The sequence below is a fragment of the Chanodichthys erythropterus genome, chromosome 15 (genome assembly GCF_024489055.1).
Source record: "Chanodichthys erythropterus isolate Z2021 chromosome 15, ASM2448905v1, whole genome shotgun sequence".
Classification (NCBI taxonomy): Eukaryota; Metazoa; Chordata; class Actinopteri; order Cypriniformes; family Xenocyprididae; genus Chanodichthys; species Chanodichthys erythropterus.
The window spans coordinates 6,776,638-6,799,486 of record NC_090235.1 but is presented as its reverse complement, the minus strand read 5'-3'; the positions used below and the strand labels follow the sequence as shown (position 1 = coordinate 6,799,486).

The window sequence follows — 22,849 nt, the reverse complement described above, 5'->3', positions numbered from 1 at the left end:
ACAAATAAATTAATGCATGTTCTAAAAATATATTTTAAATAGCAATCCTGGTATCTTAAAATGTAAAGACGGTATTTTGGGCAATCTGGATAGTATATAAAGGGGGTATTATTGAATAATGGTTTTATTATTTCCTGTGATGATTTTTAGTAATCTTAGTAAACATACAACAAGCTATAACATTTTCCTCATAATAGACACTATTCTACCACTCTCAGAATAATTTTCTCCCTGCAGCTTAACTTTCACTTTTGATCTCAACCTCCTGTGATAATTTGATTCTAGTAACAAGTGATGTAAGAGTTATAGTTGATTTCCATTGGTCCTGAAAACCTACTTGATGTGCTCACCATGAGCAAGTGCTCGCAGTTGTGCGTCTGCTTGCTCTGAGGAGAGGAGCTATCTCTAAAGATCAAACAAGAGTAAAATACTTTGGTTTGCCAAATTATAGGAAAAAATGATGAAGGTCTTGGTAATTTTTGTGCTTGGGATTCATCTGATTTCAGCTGGTAAGATTCTTCCTTTTTTCTTTCTTGCTTTCTTGCTATTAATTAAAGTTCACAGTTTCAAAGAAATAGTTTATTTGTTCTTTTGAGCCATCTGTAAGTTATTTTTACTTTGGGTTAAGAGATTTTGACAGATCATTTAGTTTACCCAGAATAACTGACCAAAGTTGTAAATTATTTATAGTGTTAAAATGTTAAATAGTTAAATTACTACCCAATTATAGGTCATTGAAACAACAGCTTAAAAATTATGTTTCTCAACAGGTTCATATTTTTATTAGGTCTTAAATGTACATTTCTTAATATTTGTAAAGATGAAAACTATTATTAGGCAACTATAATGGTAATTAAAATTATGTTGAAATGTTACTTATATTAAATATATAAACTTTATGGCTCATAATGATCTTATCACCCATTTTGATCTTGTTCTTATAATGTATATTTTCCCCCTTTCAGCAACCCACACTTTACAGTACTTCTACACAGGCACCTCTGGCATTGGAAATTTTCCAGAATTCATGACAGCAGGGGTTGTTGATGGTCAGCAAATTGACTATTATGACAGTGTCATCAGGAAAGCAGTCCAGAAAGCAGAGTGGATCAGTGGAGCTGTTGACCCGGATTACTGGAACAGGAACACACAGATCTATGCTGGAAATGAGGCTCCATTTAAAAACAACATTGACATTTTAAAATCTCGCTTTAATCAAACTGGAGGTGAGTTACAACTTACAGTTGGAGGTCAATTAATCAACATTAATTGTTTGTTAATAATTTAATAGTTTTTTTTGTTTTGGAGAGAGGCCCTAAGGACTTTATTATTATAAATAGCATGTTCACATATACACAGTCACTGTGATCTTGTGAGCACAGTAACTAGAAATATTTTGCTCTCTAGCAGTTCATTTATTATACTTTTGCATCAAAAAAATATATATAAAAAATTAATAACTGAATATTATCGTTCCATCCGGAAACTCTTAATAATGTGATCAATGTTCCCACTGGGCACACCAACTTCCTAAAAACGTCTCAGCCTGTTGAGCAGAAACCAGAGCAAATGTAAATTAAATTAAATTAATAAAATATAAATAAATGACTTTTATAAAACAAAATACAAAATAAATGTTTTAATAAAACTTATAATTAGTTCTACTACATTAAAATAATTATAATGAATTATTATAATTGAATAAAAAATATATAAATAATAATAAATTATTTAAATCTAGAAGCATTACTGTTCTGTACTGCTTTTTCAAAAAGAAAGATGAAAACTCAAGATAATTTGTGTGCTTTTGCGAGTACTGCTACTTAATTTCTGTACTGTTTGTCATTATTTCATGATAATTTCACAGCTTGTCATATCTTCAGTTCAATACTGAAAAAAACTGTGTGGATAGATGAAACACTGTTCATTCATCTGTAATTTAAGAAATCTCTTGCCCCCCCCACACTTGTTTTAGTCTGTCTTCTACTCATCAGACGTGTACAAACACACAGACATATAACTTGATCTCTTGTACTCAGTGTGTGTAGACGTGTCTCCTGCAGAGTTCAGCTCCAGCTCTCCTCTTTCACATTGACTGTCATTGTTCAGTCATTCTGACACTGAGATCAGCTGATGTTTCAGTAGGACTGGAGCTCAACTCTGCAGGATGATGATGATCCTCCAGGAGTAGATTGAGTACTGCTGATTTTCACTGTTACTGTGGTAAAGTTGAATCACTATTCAACAGCGCAAAGAGTCTTAATATGTATGATATCCTATTTAAGATCATTAATTTTATTGATTATATATTTTACTGATGGTTTTCCCACAGAAGATGATAAAACTCTCAAGAATTCCATAGACTTTCAGTGACAGAATCATAGACTGTAAAAAATATGGACGTAGCGTCCGTGACGTCACCCATAGAGTTCTGAACAGCAGCTTTGAAGCGAAAATGAGGACGCGGCCATCTTAGCTGCGCGTCACCGCACGTCACTCCCGGATAACTGAAAATGGGCAAAGAGGCGGGGAGGTGGTTTGAGCTGATGTGATTGGTTGCTGAAACCACGCCCACCTAGCTCGACGTGACAACGTTAGCAAGCAAAGGAGCTATCTATCTAGATACTATCTAAATTATTAATAAAGATAAGTTTTAACATCAGAAAGTTCTAAAGGTTTACTGTCAATTTACGGTGTTTTTTTTAAGATATAGATGCTCCAACACCAGTAATTTGTGTTGGGTGTGCAAATAACAACATGGAACATCAAATGGGACTTCATACCTTTATAATAGAGATCGCGAGATGAATCCAATCTGGCACTTGGGTAAAATATAAATGTCCATTGCAAAACAAAAAAAAAACATTTCACATTTATTCTGAATGATCTGCTCTCTGTCATCGTTCTTCAAGAAAGGATGCAATCTGAGCAGCGATCGTATCTAAAAAACAAATGAGCCTGTGTCCAAAGTATATTTTTTTCAAAATAGTGCAGCAGTTTTAGTTATAATATCCAAGCAGTGCTGTCAGAGTTGTATATCCTCCTGGTATTGTCATTGTAGTAACTTAAATCTCCCAATCAAAACTTTCAGCCAATGCCACGATCCAACAACGTGTGTTATGTCTCTTCCCCGTGCACGCACACAGACACACATCAGTCTCGAATATTATGCAGCAAGCCATATTTTATAATTGTATAAAATAATCGAGAAAAAAAGCACAAAAACGGCTGAGATGCCAAATTCAGCGGCAGCTGAGGTAACATGACGCCTCACAGACAGCAGCGCAATCTACCTGTCACTCAAGTGGCCACGCCCTTAATTATGCAGAACTTTAAGGCTTAATACAATTTAAACGGATAAGTTATAAAAAAAATTCACCCCCCTCAGAGTTGTCATGAAGGGCAAAAATAGCAGTATAGACCAAAACCACAATTTGAACCAACTTGTAAACATGTTTTTTTCTGCTATAAACTTGGCCAATTTAACATGGGACTCTATGAGATTCTGCTCTCTTTTGGAGCCTGTCCCTAGCGGCCAGTCGATGAATCGCAGTTTAAGTTACTTCCGTATTGGCTTCACGAGAGAAAGGGGGAGGTTGCCGCTTGGACAGAATTCAATCTCCAACTGAAACTCCAACTGTCAAAAAATTCAAATGTAAACACTCACACATCTGTTTTTCTGACTGTTTGTTTAACTGTCTAACTGTAGGTGGGCCAAAACTATCAACTATTAAAACTATGTTAAACTTTCAGGTGAGTCTTTGTGAAGGCAGCATCCGTTTATCTTGATCAAATGCAGTTTGGTCTGATATTTAATACCATGTAACCAAAGTAGGTCACTTTAGAGTCATCTGCTCTCTGCTGTCAGGAACACTGTCCTTTCTACGGTCTCCATCTGTTTATAAATATTGAGTGTAAAAGAAGGAAAATAGGTGAGGAAAGAATTTAACAATTCTGCTTCTGAGACACCGTTTCCAGTTCATTAACCGATCCATTAATGATTCTTAAAAAATAATTGATACTAACTAGAATCAGCAAACATACTAAACAAAAACAATACTACTTTTGGCAACATTTCTTTTTGAATTTAAGTATCATTTATTATGAGAGAACAATCTTCCTAATGTGTGTCTTTAACAACAGTCAGTAACTTCACTGATTAAAGTCACACAATCCTAAAACCCACACAACACAGTCACAGTTCACAGTTCAATTTGATTGACATGATGAAAATCACATGACATCCGCTGCAGTGAATAATTCAACAACTGCTCGATCGATTCATTCAGTGAGTGATTCAGTCAAACCCATAATTTAGAGCGGTTCATAAGAGTCGTTCATTCGTGAGTCAGATGACACTGATAGCGCAGTATGTTTGCAGTCGTGTTCATCCAGCGAAGACATCGCAATAGAAATCATGTTGTCTGTTTATCATCTTTGTGTTATTTCACAGCACACACTCTTTCTCTCTCATCACAATAAATTCAGACGAGAAACTCACATTTCTTCTGCTGTGCTGCTGTAGATTCAGCGGTTAGAAACACTGTCAGAGTATTTCAGTTCAGCGTCCGTCAGCATCAGTGGAAGATGAACCGACTGAAACAAATATCAGAAATCATTCGCTTCCTTTTTGTAAGAAAAGAAACCAGTTCTGTTTTAGAGACAGAGAAAAAGTGAAACCGTTTGAGCAGTGAAGGTTCAGATGAGCTGAAGTGATGTGACAGGACGTCCTGCTGAATCAAATCATGACTGATTCCTCAAACAATCTATTTTATATGAATCACAGGAGCTTTACGACATCAAGCGTGTTTTATATTGTATCTCCGTCTCTGTCGTGGTTCCTCAGAATAAGATTGTTCTTCTGTGGTTGATTCGGCCGCTGCTGAAGCTCAGGGTTCGGTTGCATGAAAGTCCTTAAGTTAAGAAAACCCTTAGTTATAAGGTTAAGGGTATCCTCAGTGAAACATGGGTTGCAAGAACAAAACCTTAAGGCTGTCACTAAGTATTTCCCTTAATTGCTTAAGTATTCCCTTCAGTTCTGCTATGTGTTGCAACAAAGTCCTTAGTAATCATTTAGCAATAAAAAATGAAGGGATCAAAACGGGTCCCTCAAGTCATCTGCTGAACTCAAACACGACGGATGATTTCATGTTAACTGAGGATGAGGAAGTACCGATGTGTATTTTTAGCGATTGAAATAAGCCTGTTGAAAGTATGACGTGAAACAGCATGTATTGTAACAAAATAAAATTGAATGAACAGCGTTTTCATATTTTGATCACGTCCATATGCACTTGAATTAACTCTCTCATGCAGGCTTTTGTCTTGTGCACAAGAGTGACTGATTATAGCGGCAGGCTTCGGTGTTTCCCTTCTTTTAAAAAAAGAAAAAGAAAAAAAGAATAGCTTTTTTATCCTTGGTCCAGTGATTCCCATGATCAGATGTGATTCGTCAGATGTCAGGGCTGAGAACTGATCAACCTACATTCTGCTTCTCTAATAAGAGCAAAGCAGCCCGTCGGGATAAAGCAGAATGTAGGTTGATCAGTTATTTGTTGTTGATTAGAAGGTCCAGTTGCTCTGAATCATTCTCAGCGCTGACAGCTGTCCGTCATCCTCACATCATCAGATCAATCATTCTCAGCGCTGACAGCTGTCCGTCATCCTCACATCATCAGATCAATCATTCTCAGCACTGACAGCTGTCCGTCATCCTCACATCATCAGATCAATCATTCTCAGCGCTGACAGCTGTCCGTCATCCTCACATCATCAGATCAATCATTCTCAGCGCTGACAGCTGTCCGTCATCCTCACAGCATCAGATCTCTGAATGAGGGTTTTGGTCTTTCTGTTAGCAGACGCTCTGACTGTTGTGTTTGATTGAACCGACAACAATTCACTCATTTCTTTCACAGAAATCTGTAGTGAGCGTTTAATCAGTAGATACACGCCGTTATGTGTATTACGTTTTTGTCTATCACAGTGTAGAGTTTACATTAGATTATATTGTTTTTATACTGAGCTAATGATATTTTCTATATCCTACCCTTAAAACCTGAACTTAAAGGGTTAGTTCATCCAAGAATGAAAGTTTTGTCATCAATTCCTCACTCTCATTTCGTTCCAAAAGAATATTTATGCCGCCTTATAAGATATCATCTTTTGGACACAATCTAAGGCAGAATCACATGACTTTCACTGTGAATACAATCCCATAATGCACTGCAAAATCCTCAGTGAAACAATCCATATAATTCTGAAAATTATAAAACAAAATAGTTTCATAGAATTAAAAACTGATTATTTTTCCACAATATTTGTGTATGCATATTTATGTTTATTAGAGAATCACATTTGGCAATATGCTAACGACAAACTGAATCAGTTGTGAGTTTACACACTTGAGCAGAGCTGTTTTCATGATTCATGTGTCGCTGCCTTTATAGTGTGTTCCAGATCAGTCACTTATGAGGTTCTGTTTCATTTAGGATGCTGTCTATGTAGACTGGAGTCAGATCAGTAGGTTTAGATCAGAGTCCGGATGAGCACTAGTGAATCAGAGCAGGACAGTTGAGCAGCAGCACTCGTCTCACTTATGTTGAGTTTTAGACGCTGTTACTGAGAATCACCACCAGACCTGTTAACTGCCTTAACCAGCAGATCCAGAACTAGACCAGCACTAACCTACAGAAACAAACAGATCCAGCATTTGAATTCATACAGGTCTAAGCTGGTCTCAACAGGGTTTTCATTGTGTCTGAGTGTGAATGAGCTCGAAGGAACACAAACTGAAGCTCAGAGACACAGAGAGACAGACAGACGCCAGATTCACAGGAGATGATCAATTCATAAATGAATGACAAACTGTCATGATGTTTGAAATGCATTTAGTTCAGATGTCACATGAGATTCACAGACTATTGTGTGCTCAAGGTGAGAACAGACGCCACTGTCCCAAAACACTGATGCCAAACACTAGATATATAAAGACGTTCACTCGTATTACTATGATTGGGAGAAAGTTCAAAGCGCAATATGGCAGAATAAGTCCCGCCTTCTAAGTAAAAGAGCCAATCATCAATCGCTAAAGTCATTACATCACTGCAGCTGGTGTTAGAAGCTCCGGTTGCTATAGAAACAGTCAGTGTTTATGACTGCACATGTGCATCGGCTGCTCCAGCCTGAAAAATGCAGTTTTTTGTCATGATTTGAGCGTTTAGAAACAAAATTTATGAGACAGTTGTCAGATTTCATTGGTGATTTCAAATATGAAGTTTAATCGTAAGCTTGATGAACAGCTTTGGGGAATCTAACGTTTCCCCACTCAAAGAGAGAGGAGCTGCAGTCACATGACTGAAAGAGCTGCTGAGAGGCGATTCAAAGATGGCCGCTGAGTGAAATGACTTTCCTGAAAGAGACTTTGCTGATGCAGAACACTGAACTGCTACAACAGCACAACATGTTTCCATGGTTACTGTGTGTTCATCAGCTGAAGATCAGTAACTCTGTGTGTGTGTGTGTGTGTGTGTGTGTGTGTGTGTGTGTGTGCTCATGTTGTACAACTCTTTGAACAGGAAACTAACACTCAATGTCATTTTCGGTAAGAAGCTGAATTATTTAATATTATTCGATCCTGAAGCTCTTAATGATTGTGATCAGTGTTTCCTGTTGATTTTTTTCTTGCTGAGCAAAACCAGTTTCTAAAACCCTCTCGATCTTTTGAGCAGAAACCACAACAAACAATTGAACCCAAATTAATTAATAAAATATAAATGAATAATAATTGATTACACTTATTCATACAAATTATTTGACTAAAATACATAAAATAATTAATTAACAAAATATAATTAATAATAGATTAATTAATATAGAGGTGTTACAGTTATTTTTTGTGTTGATTTCTTGAAAAGATAAAAGGATGAAGCTCCTCCAGGAGTCGATCGAGTGCTGCTGATTTACTCTGTTTTACTGCGGTAAAATCACTCTTCAACAGTGAGAAGAGTCTTAATAAGTATGATATCCTGTTTAAGATTAATAATTTGTATACACTTTATTATGTCTTTAAGTTCAAGCTCATTTAATACAGTTATACAAATGAACATTTCCTTTAAAGACATAGGGCCCAATTTTAACGATCAGAAACGCAAGTGTCAAAGCGCGAAGCGCAAGTAACTTTGTGGGCGGGTCTCGGCGCTGTTGCTATTTTCCCGGCGGGATAAATGGCTCTTGCGCCCGGCGCAAATCTAAAATGGGTTGGTCTGAAGTAGCTTCATTATTCATAGGTGTGGTTTGGGCGTAACGTGAAATAAACCAATCAGAGTGTCATCTACCATTCCCTTTAAGAGCGAGATGCGCTCGCGCCATGGCGGATTGATATTTACATGACGGAATTTGTTGGCGGAAAAGCTGAAATTGCCTGTTAAGTGGCCAGTCAATCTTTCAGTCGTCTGCGTTGGATGCAGGCTTTCAAATAGCTCCGCGCGATGAGTCGGTTAATATATATGTGTGTGTGTATTGGCACGATTGTCCAATTAATTAGCCAATTTCGTTCATCATTATTTGTAATAGAAGGCTGAACTGAAAATAGGTAGCCTAATTCTAATACACGCAATTACTATTCATCATTACATTTTTATATTTATGTAGCCTACACAATAATATTCTTTTACACTATAATCCTTTTGTTTTTAATGTTTGGCATGTTTGTGTGATGCGCATCCCTGTGTGTAATAAGCAAAGTCAACGCGCACTGTGGACGCGCCCAGAGGTGCAGTTTCTACCAACGCGCTCTAACAAAAAAATATTGCGCCATTGACTTTAGACTAGGTTTTTTCTGGTCAGTGGCGCAATTGTTTAATGGAACAGCAAAATAGCACCAGGGATTGTTTGCGCTTCTGTGGAGGGAAAAGCGCGCTTTGCGCGGGTGCAAAATAGGAATGACACATGCGTCGGTGTACAAAGTCAATTGCGCTGGGTGCAAGATAGGGCCCCTTATATTTTGAATCAATAGTTATTTCTCATTTTTCCTTCTTCATTCTCTTCCTTTCACTTTTTTATCTTTTTTGATAATACCATCACCAAAACATAAAAAATAAATAATAAATAATTAAGAATATTAAGAATAAACAAATAAATAATAATTAGAACAATAACCAATACATACACAACAAAACACTTTTACATACAAAAATAGGAGGAAAAAAGAAAATAAAAATACAAGAAATACACACAAAAAATTAAACATTCACATATTCATATCAAACTCTTATAATGACACCTAATTCCTAATAAGTAAGTAAACATTATTTAAAACCAATTAATAATAATATTAAATAAACAAAATAATAAATTAATAAGTTAAAGGGAGGCAGGGTTATATAAAGAGGTAATTAATATATAATTCCTTTATTTTATAGTATATACTTTGATTTTAGAGGTGCTCAAATCTTTTCAAAATCTATATTTTGCTCTTAATTTCATGTTTCCTCTCATGAAGCGACTTTAGAAAGTAAATCTGACAATCATTTAAAATTGGGGATTCTTTTCTTCTCCAAAATCATGTTATTGTTTTAAACGCTGTAATTCTCAGTATTCATGATAAATATAACTCATCTTCACTAAGTAGCATATGTCCTAATACCTTTATTATATTTGATTTCTTATTATATTCCCTGAATTACTTCTGTCCAAATATTGTTTTATTAATTTACAAGTATAAATATGAGTGTAATGAGCTTTAAGTTCACTGCAGCTTCTCCAACATCCTGAACATAAATGATTATATTTGGAAGATATTTCTGGTGTTATAAAATATCACATAATGATTTTCCAAGCATATTCTTGTCAATATGTAGATTGTGTAGATATTAAATGATCTTTTAAACTTTGTTTCCAATCTCCTTCTGTTATTTTATTATCTAATTCAGTTTCACATTTTGTTTTAATATTATATAAACCCGTATGCTTAATTTCTGTGAATATATTATTTATTCGTCCGATCAAGTTATCTACTCTATTCATTTTACTAACTTTAATCATAAAACACAACAGAGGGTGAAAATCATCTAAAGTTTTTATTTTAATCTCATCCTTTAAATAACTTCTTATTTGAAGATATTTGTAAAATAATGTCCTAGACGATACATATTTCCCCATATGCTCTCAAATGTCTCCATCTCATTGTCTCCATAAATTTGACAGAATCTCAAATCCTTTTTTATCCCAAACCTTCAATACATCATCAAAAGTATTTGATTTAAATCTGGATCTCTTGATATTTCTCTTTAACTAACCATCTCATGATCACTAATTCTTCTCCAACATTTAAAAGTTTCACTTATACAATAATAACTATATTCACCTTTTTCTTTCTTCCACAAAATATTAATGAACTAATTGCATCAAGTGACCCAGTTTCCATACATTTCCACTGATATATTATCCACTGCATCCAGCTCAACATTGGTTTAATCTGGGCTGCGTAATAATAATACTCCACATTTGTCAATGATAACCCACACATTTCTTCACTATTTTGTAAAATCTTTAGTTTTACTCTTGGTTTCCCCTCATCCCAGATACATTTTCTAAAAATACTAGGCCACTTTTGGAATGACTAAGATCTTTTATTAAATAATTCACTCGTATACTCTGCGTTAAGGGCTCGATACATAAAGCAGATATTTGAGGTGATAAATGATCCTCTTGTCTTGTCCTCATTAAAGAGTTGGTTCACCCAAAAATGAAAATTCTGTCATTAATTATTTACCCTCATGTCGTTCGACACCCGTTAGAGCTTTGTTCATCTTCAGAACACAAATTAAGATATTTTTGTTGAAATCCGATGGCTCAGAAAGGCCTCCATAGCCAGCAATGTCATTTCCTCTCTCAAGACCCATAAAAGGTACTTTAGACGTCGTTAAAATGTCCATCTCACTACAGCGGTTCTCATTTTATGAAGCCACAAGAATAGTTTTTGTGCGCAAAAAAAACTAAATAACGACTTATATAGTGATGGGCCGATTTCAAAACACTGTTTCCTGAAGCTTCGAAGCGTTATGAATCAGTGTATCGATTCATGATTCGGATCGCCAAAGTCACGTGATTTCAGCAGTTTGGCGGTTTGACACGCGATCCGAATCATGAATCGATACACTGATTCATAACGCTTCGAAGCTTCAGGAAGCAGTGTTTTGAAATCGGCCCATCACTATATAAGTCGTTATTTAGTTTTTTTTGTGCACAAAAACTATTCTTGTGGCTTCATAAAATGAGAACCACTGTAGTGAGATGGACATTTTAACGACGTCTTTAGTACTGGGGACACACCTAACGATTAGCTGAAACATTCTAAGACTGAACTGAACACACATACCGATTGTTTCCTGCGACTGAAGCAGATTTAAATACTTACACATGGAATTTGAACACCGACTGCAATCGCTGACTGAACGCGACTGGACGCGTTTGAGCATGATCAGCCATAAGTATCAATTTACATTCATAATCGGCCTTACAATCATTAAGTGTGTGCGCGGCTTAATACACATCTTCCCTCCTTATCTATTTTAATAAATTCACTTTTAAATGATACGAATACTTGAGCTCCAGCCAACTTTTCTGATCTTCTTTATTTAAATGTGTTTCTTGCAGAAAAATAATTTCTCTTTCCTCCCCTTAAAACATTTTTACAAAACAACAAAAAAGAAAAGGAGAGAAAACTTGGAGAGAGAGGTAGAAAAAAATAAACTAAGAAAAAAACATAATTGTACAATCATAAACATACAAAATGAATAAAAAATAAAGAAAAAAAATAATAACAGTAATAATAATAATTAAACAAAGCTCAACTTCCCTCATTCTTCTCTCTGCCATCCTTCTTTGGGGGTTTTATAATCAATAACCAAAGATTAATACATTTCTCTAAATTAAACATTCATATTGAGATCATTTCATTCTGTTATTTTCAACAAGGAAGAAAAACATAATAAATAATAAGTAAAATTAATGCATTTCTCTAAATTAAACATTTTTATTGAAATAATTTCATTCTTTTAAATAATAAAATTTAAAAAAATCAATGAGGGAATTTAAACTCTTTAACCCTTATTAAATTATATAGTTAATTCCCCTTTTCCCCTCTTCAAGCGTAATAATAATAAAAACTACTAAACAAAACTTAATTAAATTCCCTCCTTCATCTCCCCTCCATCCTTCTTTATTAATTATTAAGATTATTAATTTTATGGACTATATATCTTTTCTAATGCCTGGCTCACACTACAGGAGTTTTTAAATCCTGACCGAATATGAAATCTGGTTGCAGCACACACATAAGGAGAATCTTCACAGATTTTATTCTCACAAATCTCAAACATGCACACACTACAAGATTTGAAATTTGCAGCGCAGCACACACTACAGGATATTATTAAGATTACCATACCCAGAAGAGTCACTGACATAAACAGGTAGGCTATGTTTACATTTGCTAGCAGCTTTCTACACTCACCCGGTATGTTCAAAACCATAGTGAATTCTCCTCAGCTTATCTCTTTGTCCGTACGGTTGCGTCATGTTTTTGAAGACGCGTTATTCAAGGAGTTCCGCCATCACTAATGTCCAACGGACCCATACAGCAGCTGGTTTCGCGGTCTCATTCACTTCTCTCATTGGCTGTTGTTAAAGAACTGACGTGATCTTCCCGATTTAAAATCCTAAATATCAAACATGTTTGATATGATCGGGGCGGCCCCGATTTGTGTGAGAGCAGATCGGGAGGCGCAAGATTCAATCTGTGAACGCCTCACATTACCAGATAATCTGCGCCGAACATCGGAGCCGATCGAGGTCCTCGACAAGATTTTTTCTCAGATTCTCTGAAGGGTAAAATCGGGCATAAATCGGCCTAAAACTCGTGTAGTGTGAGTCAGGCATAACTGATCAGACTAACAGTTTTCAGCCGATGATAAACTCACAAACATTCCATAGACTTTCACTGACAGAATTCAAACTCCAACTGAAACTCCAACTGTCAAAAAATTCAAATGTAAACACACACACACACACTCTTGCTGCGTCCCAATTCGCCTACTTATACTACATCCTAAAAGTATGTACTGTTTTTGTAAAGAAAAAATACATACTTTTGAGTGTGTAGCAGAAGAGTATGCAAGCTTTGGGACATACTACCTCGTCATAACTGCGTCTTAAACGGACGTTCTGTCGCTTAGTGACGTAACCTGTAACTGTTTAAACTGCTCTGTCAATCATCTTGTCACAGTTAAAATCCTCCACATTCAATTCAATTTAATTTCCTACCATTTTGGAGAGAAATGTAGTCGCTCATTGATATGCCAGTCACGGGTCTTTCATGAAATAACTCTCCTCATCTTTGCATAATGATGGATTTAAAAGTTAATGACCAAACGCATTGTTATATAAGTTCACAATGCTGTTGCAGATGAAATAATAATTTTTTAGTTTGTAGTTCTAATCGAATCCTGGTCCACAGCGCAATGTGTTATGGGCAATATTAGCCGTTAGAAGTGCCCAGATTCTGCATGTTCGTGAAAGAACAGCAGTGCTTTTGATTTCATTTTCAGTACGCAGTGTTACAGCGGTGAAATTACAAATGCCAAATACACATTCTGAGACATGAAATGAATAACTGGGAATTTTATTAACATTAAATCATTCTTCTCCTCAAAATTTTGGGTAGGCTGTGCCTCCCTTGCCTCCCCTGACGAGCCACCACTGCTCATGGGGAGTTTGGGGACCAAAAAATTTCCCCACAAGGTAAAACATATATATCAGGTTTTACTATCCTTGTGAGACATTTGGTCCCCACAATGTAGTTTTCCAAACCTCTCTCAAACACAAAATGTTTCTCTCTCTCTGCTGTTTTAAAGCGCTCTGAGTTGCTCTCACTGTTGGCCATTCAAAGTGTAAATATCACAGCAGCACTGAGATCTGTGCTGACGCTTTTGAGACGTGTGAGCTGGTCTGTGAAGGATGATGGGTATTTTTCAGACAGCAGAGAACAGATGGCTCTGAAGTGACCTACTCTGGTTACAAAACTCCATTTGCTTTGATCTCATAGCAAAATTATCAAGACTCTTTACACTGTTGATGGGTGACTTAACCATAATAACAGTTCATAGTTCAGTCTACAGAATACCCAGCCTGTGTGTGCTTCATGTGTTCATATTTTCTTTTTTAATCTGGGATACAGTGGAAACTGAAAGTTATTTCTAAATTCCTCATCTTAATTGATGTAATTGTTCAGGTATCTGTATCAGCTCACTGAATGAACCTACAAACACATAATGGAAAGCGTGTGTTGTTCTCAATGGCTGGCTGCTTTGTCACAGTCACACGTGATTTTTTAAGGCAGTGGTCTCAAACTCAATTCCTGGAGGGCCACAGCTCTGCACAGTTTTGCTCCAACCCTAATCAAACACACCTGATCCAGCTAATCAAGGTCTTCGGGATTACTAGAAAATTTCAAGCAGGTGTGAGTTGGAGCTGGTTGGGGTTAAACTGTGCAGAGCTGTGGCCCTCCAGGAATTGAGTTTGAGACTGCTGGTTTAAGGGCTGTAAAATGCAAGAGACTGTTTAAATGAGTGAGAGAGGAAACATGAGTATCACAGTAAAGAAGGGCTTTACATTACAAGGCTCCGCTGGACAGTGATGTGGAGGATCAATAAGCCTTTTCATTTCATTACAGAAACTGGATTTAAGACATAATAAAAGAACAGCAAGTGTTTCACAGTGAGTCTATCAGTGTGTTTGTTAAATCGCTCAGGGACACAGAGGGGGTCTGGAGGACAGATTTGTGGTGGTCTGTGTGAGGGCTGTTGGAAAGACTCGTCCTGACTCATACGTCACAAACCTACTCTAATGTTTCTATGAGATTATTTATAATGATTAGGGTAGGAATTGTAACAGTTCTGGTTCTGAGACACAGATCCAGTGCAGTGAATAAGTCAACAACTGCTCAGATTAAGTCAGTGAGAGATCCAGTCAAACTGATCAAATTGCTTTGAAAACAGACATAATAGCTTTCTGAGGTTGTGATCTGATCTGTTTTTCCCCGGTGCAGCTCAAGGATGTGCTGATCGCCTTTCTTATATTATTAATTTTCTCAGAGAAGAAAGAAGCAAACTCGCAGCATTTGCTGTCTGAGAGCATTTCACTGGGAATCTGACTTGGGGGGGTTTGTTAGTCTCTACAGTAGCAAAAAGAGTGCGGGGGTTGTTTAAGTTTCTGTTTATAATATTTGAGAAGAAGGTCTGTCTAGCTTTGCCTAGTTCCACATTGAAAGCATGAAGGTTATCTTTATAGATGTTATAGTGGATTTCAAGTTTTGTCTTTGGCCACATGTGCTTAGCTTTTCTGCATTGTCTTTTCATATTTTGCACTGCTGTTGAGCTTCTCCACAGTGCTTTTTGTCTTTTGTCTTTTTTGTCTATATTGAGAGTACTCAACATTTGAAGTGGGTCAAAACCTTTCATCAAAGTTGTCCTAAAACCTTCTTCTTAGGACAACTTTTATTAACTTTTTTGATTCATTTCAAATGTTGACTTGTATATATATATATATATAGTATACTACTTATAGTTGGATTTCCTGTCTAAGGGTGTTTTCACACCTATGGATCGCTTGTTTTGTTCCGAAGTTTAGAGACTAAATTTGTTACAATGTTTCATTTTCTTCTTGGTTCGGTTCGCTTTCACATGGCAACATTTCAAAGCGTACCAAAATGAGTTTAGGCAAGTCACATGTGAGTAAAACTGTCCTCTTATTGGTCAGAGTTTTCTCTGCCTCATCCATCAAAATAATGATTGAAAAGTTCACTCCATGAGCTTATTGTGGCTTTATTTGTAACTGTCGAGACACACGCAAACACTTTATAAATGTAGCCGCCTTTCCCGCTGTTAAATTATATGCTACATTCATATTAATGCTGCGGCAAATTTAAACGCACGCTCTTTCTCTCTCTCGGTCTGTCTCTGGTTTTCTAGCTCTGTCTAGTAGGTGACCTGTTGTCAGTGCGTCGAGAGAGACCATATAAATTTTATAATGAAGCAGCAGAGCGGGAATCAAGACTTCGTCGGGACAGCATTCTCGCACGGAGAAGTGCAATTACACAACAGAGGCACTTGTTGGTTTTCAGTTATGGTAAATAATGTTGATCACTCACAGAATCAGACACTACCGCTTTTTATACCACATTTCCTGTTAGGAATTATGATATTGTTTGGTTCGTTGGTCCGTTAACTGGGTTGGATTGCTTTCACATCTCAAGCGAACCGCTCCAGAGTTCGTTTGAAAGCTTACCGAGACCACCCTTTGGTGCACACCTGAGTGCGATTGCTGCTTTCACACCTGCCCAAATGAACCACACCAAAGGGGGAAACGAACTCTGGTAAATGAGGCAGGTGTGAAAGCACCCTAAGTTTAGCTTCAAAGGGCATCTTCAACAACAGTATTCTATAAAAATTAAGACTATATTTTTTGCATTCCGATTCTGACATACAAAGGCACAACAAAACATTTTCCTTCTTCTTCTTGTTACCGCTATATTTCTGCCATCACTATGCATTCGCAGCTGCAAGTGACGTAACTGTGACGTCTGCTCCAAATTGGACTATAGGGCTGTGAAGAACAAGCTTTGGGCTTGTTGATGGAGTCGATCAACTCATCGTTCTGAATCTCATCCGGATGTTGAACAAAAATGCCAATTTTCTCAGCTTTTTGTTTAAAATGTTGCCTTTTTTTATACGAAACTTACCCACTCATTTCTTTCACAGAAATCTGCAGTGAGCGTTTAATCAATAGATACACGCCATTATGTGTATTACATTTTTGTCTATCACAGTGTAGACTTTACAATAAATTTTATTGTTTTAATCCTGAGCTAATGATATTTATAAGCCGCCTTAAAAGATACCATCGTTTGTTCAAACTCTAAGGCAGAATCACGTGTCTTTCACTGTGAATACAATCCCATAATGCAGCGCAAAATCCTCAGTGAAACAATCCATATAATTCTGAAAATTATAAAACAAAATAGTTTCATTAAAAAATAGTTTAAATAAAAGTACTCACATTTATTTATTTATTGTTTTCACCCTTAATAATATTATATCATCATGAAGGGATTCATTAACTCTTTCAGCTCGTTTTCCTCCCTCATAATCACAATCTCAGATAAACACACAAATGACACACATTATCAATAGATGTCCAGCTGTGGCGTCCTTCACAAGTTTGCCTAATATTGTCCAAAACTTCTTTTGATTTTGGACAAAGGGGTCTATAATTCCCAGTGCATTTTCTCCTCTAACATTTAGTGTTTTTCAAGAATAATTTCTCTTTCCTCCCCTTAAAACATTTTTTCAAAACAACAAAAAAGAACAGCAGAGAAAACTTGGAGGTAGAAAAAAAATAAACTAAAAAAAAACATAATAATAGTACAATCATAAACATACAAAATAAACAAAATAATAACAGTAATAATAATAATAATAATAATAAAAATAATAATTAAACAAAGCTCAACTTCCCTCATTCTTCTCTCTGCCATCCTTCTTTGGGGGTTTAAATAATCAATAACCTAAGATTAATACATTTCTCTAAATTAAACAATTTTATTGAAATAATTTAATTCTTTTAAATAAATAAATAAACTCCAAAAATTCAAGGAGGGAATTTAAACTCTTTAACCCTTATTAAATTAAATAGTTCATTCCACTTTTCCCCTCTTCATCCGTAATAATAATAATAAAAACCACTAAGTTCTCTCCTTCGTCTCCTCTTCATCCTTCTTTATTAATTATTAAGATTAATTTTATTGACTATTGACCTTATTCCTGACTAGCGTTTCGAATTATGGGTTCCACTTCCGGTTTGGGGAACTTCCATTCAAAAAGACTGAAACTAATCGTTTCAAATTATAATCATAAGGTTGTCCTACAAATGAGCTGTCAGTTTTTCTTTCATGTTTTATTTTCAGACATCATGAGAATTACGTAACGCTTGGTATTTTAACGTAACATGTTGTAACAAGAAAATCTATGGCAAGAGCTCTTTTCAGTTTTCAGCAGATGCTTTTTATCCTCGTGATTATTTTCTTTTGTCCCTTTGCATTTCACTGTAACAGTATGAAAAAGGACAACATATGCTGTACATTTGTGCTCTGTTCTCCCGATATAATTTACGATATATCCATCCCATTAGTAATTCACTGGAATGCACGAAGAATCTCTCGTTTTTCTCCTCAAAACCTCAAGTCTCTTTCCAGGTTTGTTTTCAAAGGTACATACAATTTATTAAAATGGAAATCACTTTGAAATAGTATCACGCAATGCTGAAGTTCATGAACATATTTATTAAGGCAACGTATATTACATAACGCAGATATATATATCACTATAGTTATGTTCAACCCGTCCGTTATTGCTGTGGAAAGAATCACGCTTTTTCATGGCCTTTAAAAGTAAATGGACTTTTAAAAGTGTAAAAGCATCAACAAGGTAATGTTCGTTGGTTGAAGGGTGAGTAGAATAATGTCATCTCATTGTACCCAGTTTAAAAATAAAATGCATTACTACGTTCATAGAGCAAGTATATCACTGACTGTCTACAGCTTAACGGAAGTTACTCCCATAATTCGCGCAAAGCGTCATGGGGCGTAGGAATAAGGTGGATATATTTTCTAATTGATCAGTTTTTTGCAGATGATAAACTCACAAACATTCCATAGAATTTTACTGACAGAATTCAAACTCCAACTGAAACTCCAACTGTCAAAAAATTCAAACGTAAACACACACACACACACACACCTAACACACCTTGTCACTTCAGAGTCGTCTGCTCTCTGGTGTCAAGAAACTGTCTTTCTACTGTCTCCATCAGTTTATAGTTGTGATGTTCTCCATATGATGCATGATAGAAACACAAGATGAGATGAATATACAAACTCTTGTCAGACTTTATTCAACACAAGCTCCTAAGCATACAGACAAAACCAAACAAACCCAGAGCATGGATCGAAAACAGACCTCAATAATACATCAAAGATGTCTGCTGTGCTGATATACAACAATAGTGAAGGATACAAGAGTGTAAAAGAAGGAAAATAGATGAGCAGGGCCGGGAATCGTAAAGAATTTAAGACACTTTTGAGACACTGTTCCAGTTCATTAACCGATCCATTAATGATCTTTTAAAAAATAATTGATCCTAACTAGAATCAACAAACATACTAAACAAAAACAATTCAATGCAGTGCAGTTTTGAGGAGAAAATACTCAGCAATGTTGTTGTCATGTAAATTTGCAAACACCACATTGACATATAAAAAACAGTAAAAACTTAATTTTCACCACATGGGTGTAGTGTTTACCTGGACCATTCTCTCTCTCTCTGCTGTTTTAAAGCATTCTGAGAGTGAAGGCTTCAGAACAATGGCTACGTTTACATGCACCAATTTTCGTCAATCTGAGTGAATTGAATCCGATTGCAGATCTGTTTACATGTACTCTAAACATTTTAATCTGATTCAAATATCTGTTTATATGTGTTTTATATACATTCTGATTAAAACTTTTGCGCATGCGCTCTGTGTGTTTGGCGTCATATCAATCACACTTGCGGTTACGTCAACAGATGATGATCATGTATCGACAATAGCCAGAGATATTGTCAAAAGCATCAAATCTCAGCAATATTACGAGGATTCGGTATTTCCAATTAATGTAGGCCTGTTACATTCTTCTAGTCTATTATAACTATTAGGTTTGGCTTCTTTTATTATTAAATTAATATTATCCGTGCTGTGAGGATAATAAAAGATTAGGCTATTAGCTATCTTTGAAAATGTTTTAAACATTTTTTTAGGTCTATTATACAATGAATTATTAAGAGTGTAGGCTATAATATTTCTTAACACCGCAACCTGTTTAACGCGAAATACTATTATTGTCATTTGTTTCACTACCCTAGAAAATAATGGAATAAATCAAGACAGTTATATACCGTTATCAGCATGAATACTGATCGAGGTTGAGACTTTTTCACCGGCATAACTCTTGCGCAAAATTTGCACGTTGCTTCTTGTGTGATATCCATTGGCTCCCCTTCTTGTTTTAAAATGGAAATATTTCCAATATTATGATGAAGGGATACAGCTACGCCACTGCCTGTTGGCATACATCTTTACAACTAAAGATGTGAACGTGAATTTGCTCACTGTGTAATGTGTGTCAACACTGCACATGTGCCTCAGAGACTTCTGAGTATCATTGAGAAAGTAGTCAGATTCAAGCGTAATTTTTTGCTGTTGGATCAGATTAGAAAAGGAATAAACCACTCCTTCCAATCCGATCTAAATTTCTTTCGGATCGAGCTCAATTGGATCGATTAAGGTGTTTACATGAATGTTTTTCAATCCGATTGAGCCGTCAATCCGATCACAAATGGATTATTTGGGTGCATGTAAACGTAGCCACTGATAACCTTGGGTTAAGCGCAGTGTGAAAAACCTATAATGCGTGTTTTCTGAGTGAGAATTGTTGTCAGTGTTATGGTTAATGTGCATATTTTGAGACATGTATGAAGTGTTTTGGTAGTTTGAGCAGGTTTTGAAGGTGAGAATATCTGTTTGGTCAAGATTCGTGTTGGCAATGTATGAAGAATTTTCAGAAATGACCGATACTTGTTGGCAATTGAACAAAAAAACCCTAATGAATTCACACACACACTCTTAAAAATAAAGGTGCCAGGAAGAACCAAAAAGGGGGTTTCACAGCGATGCCATAGAAGAACCTTTTTTGGTTCCCCAAAGAACCTTTAAGCAGAAGGTTCCTTGAAGAACCTTTTTTTATTTAGTGCCATAAAGAACCTTTTTTGGTACTGCAAAGAACCCTTCTAAAAGGTTCTTTAAAGAACCTCTAACAGTTCTTCATGTCACTTTATTAGGTTCTTTGTAGAACCGTTTATGAAAAGGTTCTTTATGACCCTATAGTAAACAAATATACAGATAGTCCAGGAATAAGGCTGAGTGAATTTTTATTGCTTTTATACTTTGATCTACATGAAAGCATATGAATATATATTTCATGAATCAGACGAATTGCACAATTTTAAAATGTTAAAACTGTAGTGCAGAAACACTACAATAAACCTGAAATTATCAGAAAACAGACTGATTCCATAATAAACCAGAAATCAGCAGAAAACACTTAATAATAAACCAGAAATGAGCAGAAACAGAGTCCATAATAAACCGGAAATGAGCAGAAAACAACAATAAACCAGAAAACAGGCTCTAGAATAAACAGTCTACTTCAAATGAAAACTGTAAATTAAAGTATTAAAACAAATGAAGTGTTAAAGAGATATGGTTGACGATGCCTGGTTTGTTTCTCTTACAATTGAAGAGATAGTTCACCCAAAAATGAAAATCGTCACCATTTACTCACCCTCATGTTGTTCCAAAACTGTATGAATTTATTTCTGTTGAACACAGAAGAAAATATTTTGGAAAATGTTGGTAACCAGACAGTTAATGGTAGCCACTGACTTCAAGTATTTTTTTTCCGTTCTATTGAAGTCAATGGCTACCGTCAATTGTTTGGTTAACAACATTCTTCAAAATATCTATTGTGCTCAACAGGAGAAAGAAATTCATACAGTTTTGCAACAACATGAGTTTGAGTAAATGATGACGATTTTCATTTTTGGGTGAACTATCCCTTTGATCGTGAGAGAAACAGGAGAAGACAGAACTGTATTACAGGGAATTATAAACTCTCTTCACACAAATAGGGACAGGTCCACTCCTTTTGAAAACAAAAGCCTCCAAAAATGCCAATGTCCTTTGTATACTGTCTTTTTTAACACTGCACAAAAGAAAATATGTCTCTGCGTTGGTTTGTGGTTACCCACAGACGCGTACAATAGTTCTGTAATAGACCTGCACAATATATGATGGACAATGTAGTCTATAATTTACTCATTCATATGTTTGCTGCTCATAAGTCTGCTAATGTTAAATGCAGATAACTTTAACATAACATAAAAGTCTATTCTGTCTGCGCATGTTTATAGCTGCCACCTAATTGATTTTAGGCTTCTCATTTAGTAGATTATGGTGTAATGTTGAATATCATCCATCATGTTAAACTGATACACCATCATTGTACAGGAATGTGCAGCTGTAAAGATATTAGGGTAACACTTTACAATAACAGTACATGAATAATCATGAACTAATGCCTGAATTAATAGTTACTTCAACATGAACTCAAGATTAGTTAAGATATGAACTAATCATGAACTAATGAAGAGTGATCCTTAACTACGTGTTAATATATGTTTGATAATTAATGCATTAATTAACATTTAGGGTAAACTAAATCAAACAGTCTCTATGAGAAGGAATAATAAATATTTGGACTTTAAAATAAATGTAAACAATTTATTATTGTCAGAATTTAAACTACTGACATCAGCAGCTTCATTATAAACATTACTGAAAGGCACAGGATTAGTTTGTAATTATTTTCACTGACCCTCCTTATCAAACATATAAAATACTAAATACACTAATAATTTATCTTAAAAGGTCTTAATATGTTTTGTGACATTCTTTCCTATCAAACTAAACTACTGTGACTTACAACAGTTCCTGAGGAATCGGTTCCCCAAAAAATAACCAAACAGGAAACATGAGCTAAGGTCAGGGAGCATTTGCTGGGATCAGATTCAGAAGTTCACTCTCCATCCAGACGCAGGCCGTGATCATACTGTACCTCCATTCTCTGACTTTTTG

At 35.7% G+C, this 22,849-nt stretch overlaps 1 protein-coding gene across 1 annotated transcript in view; it reads left to right on the top strand.

Annotated features, from left to right (window-relative positions):
- The first annotated feature begins 369 nt into the window (after nucleotides 1-369).
- Nucleotides 370-22,849, top strand: part of LOC137002206 (class I histocompatibility antigen, F10 alpha chain-like) — a 28,296-nt gene continuing 5,816 nt past the window's right edge. Inside the window, exons 1-2 of the mRNA XM_067361721.1 lie at nucleotides 370-509; nucleotides 966-1,226. Of these exons, the coding sequence (XP_067217822.1) occupies nucleotides 458-509; nucleotides 966-1,226 (313 nt within the window). The 5' untranslated portion in view covers nucleotides 370-457. The remainder of the gene's footprint in view (nucleotides 510-965; nucleotides 1,227-22,849) is intronic.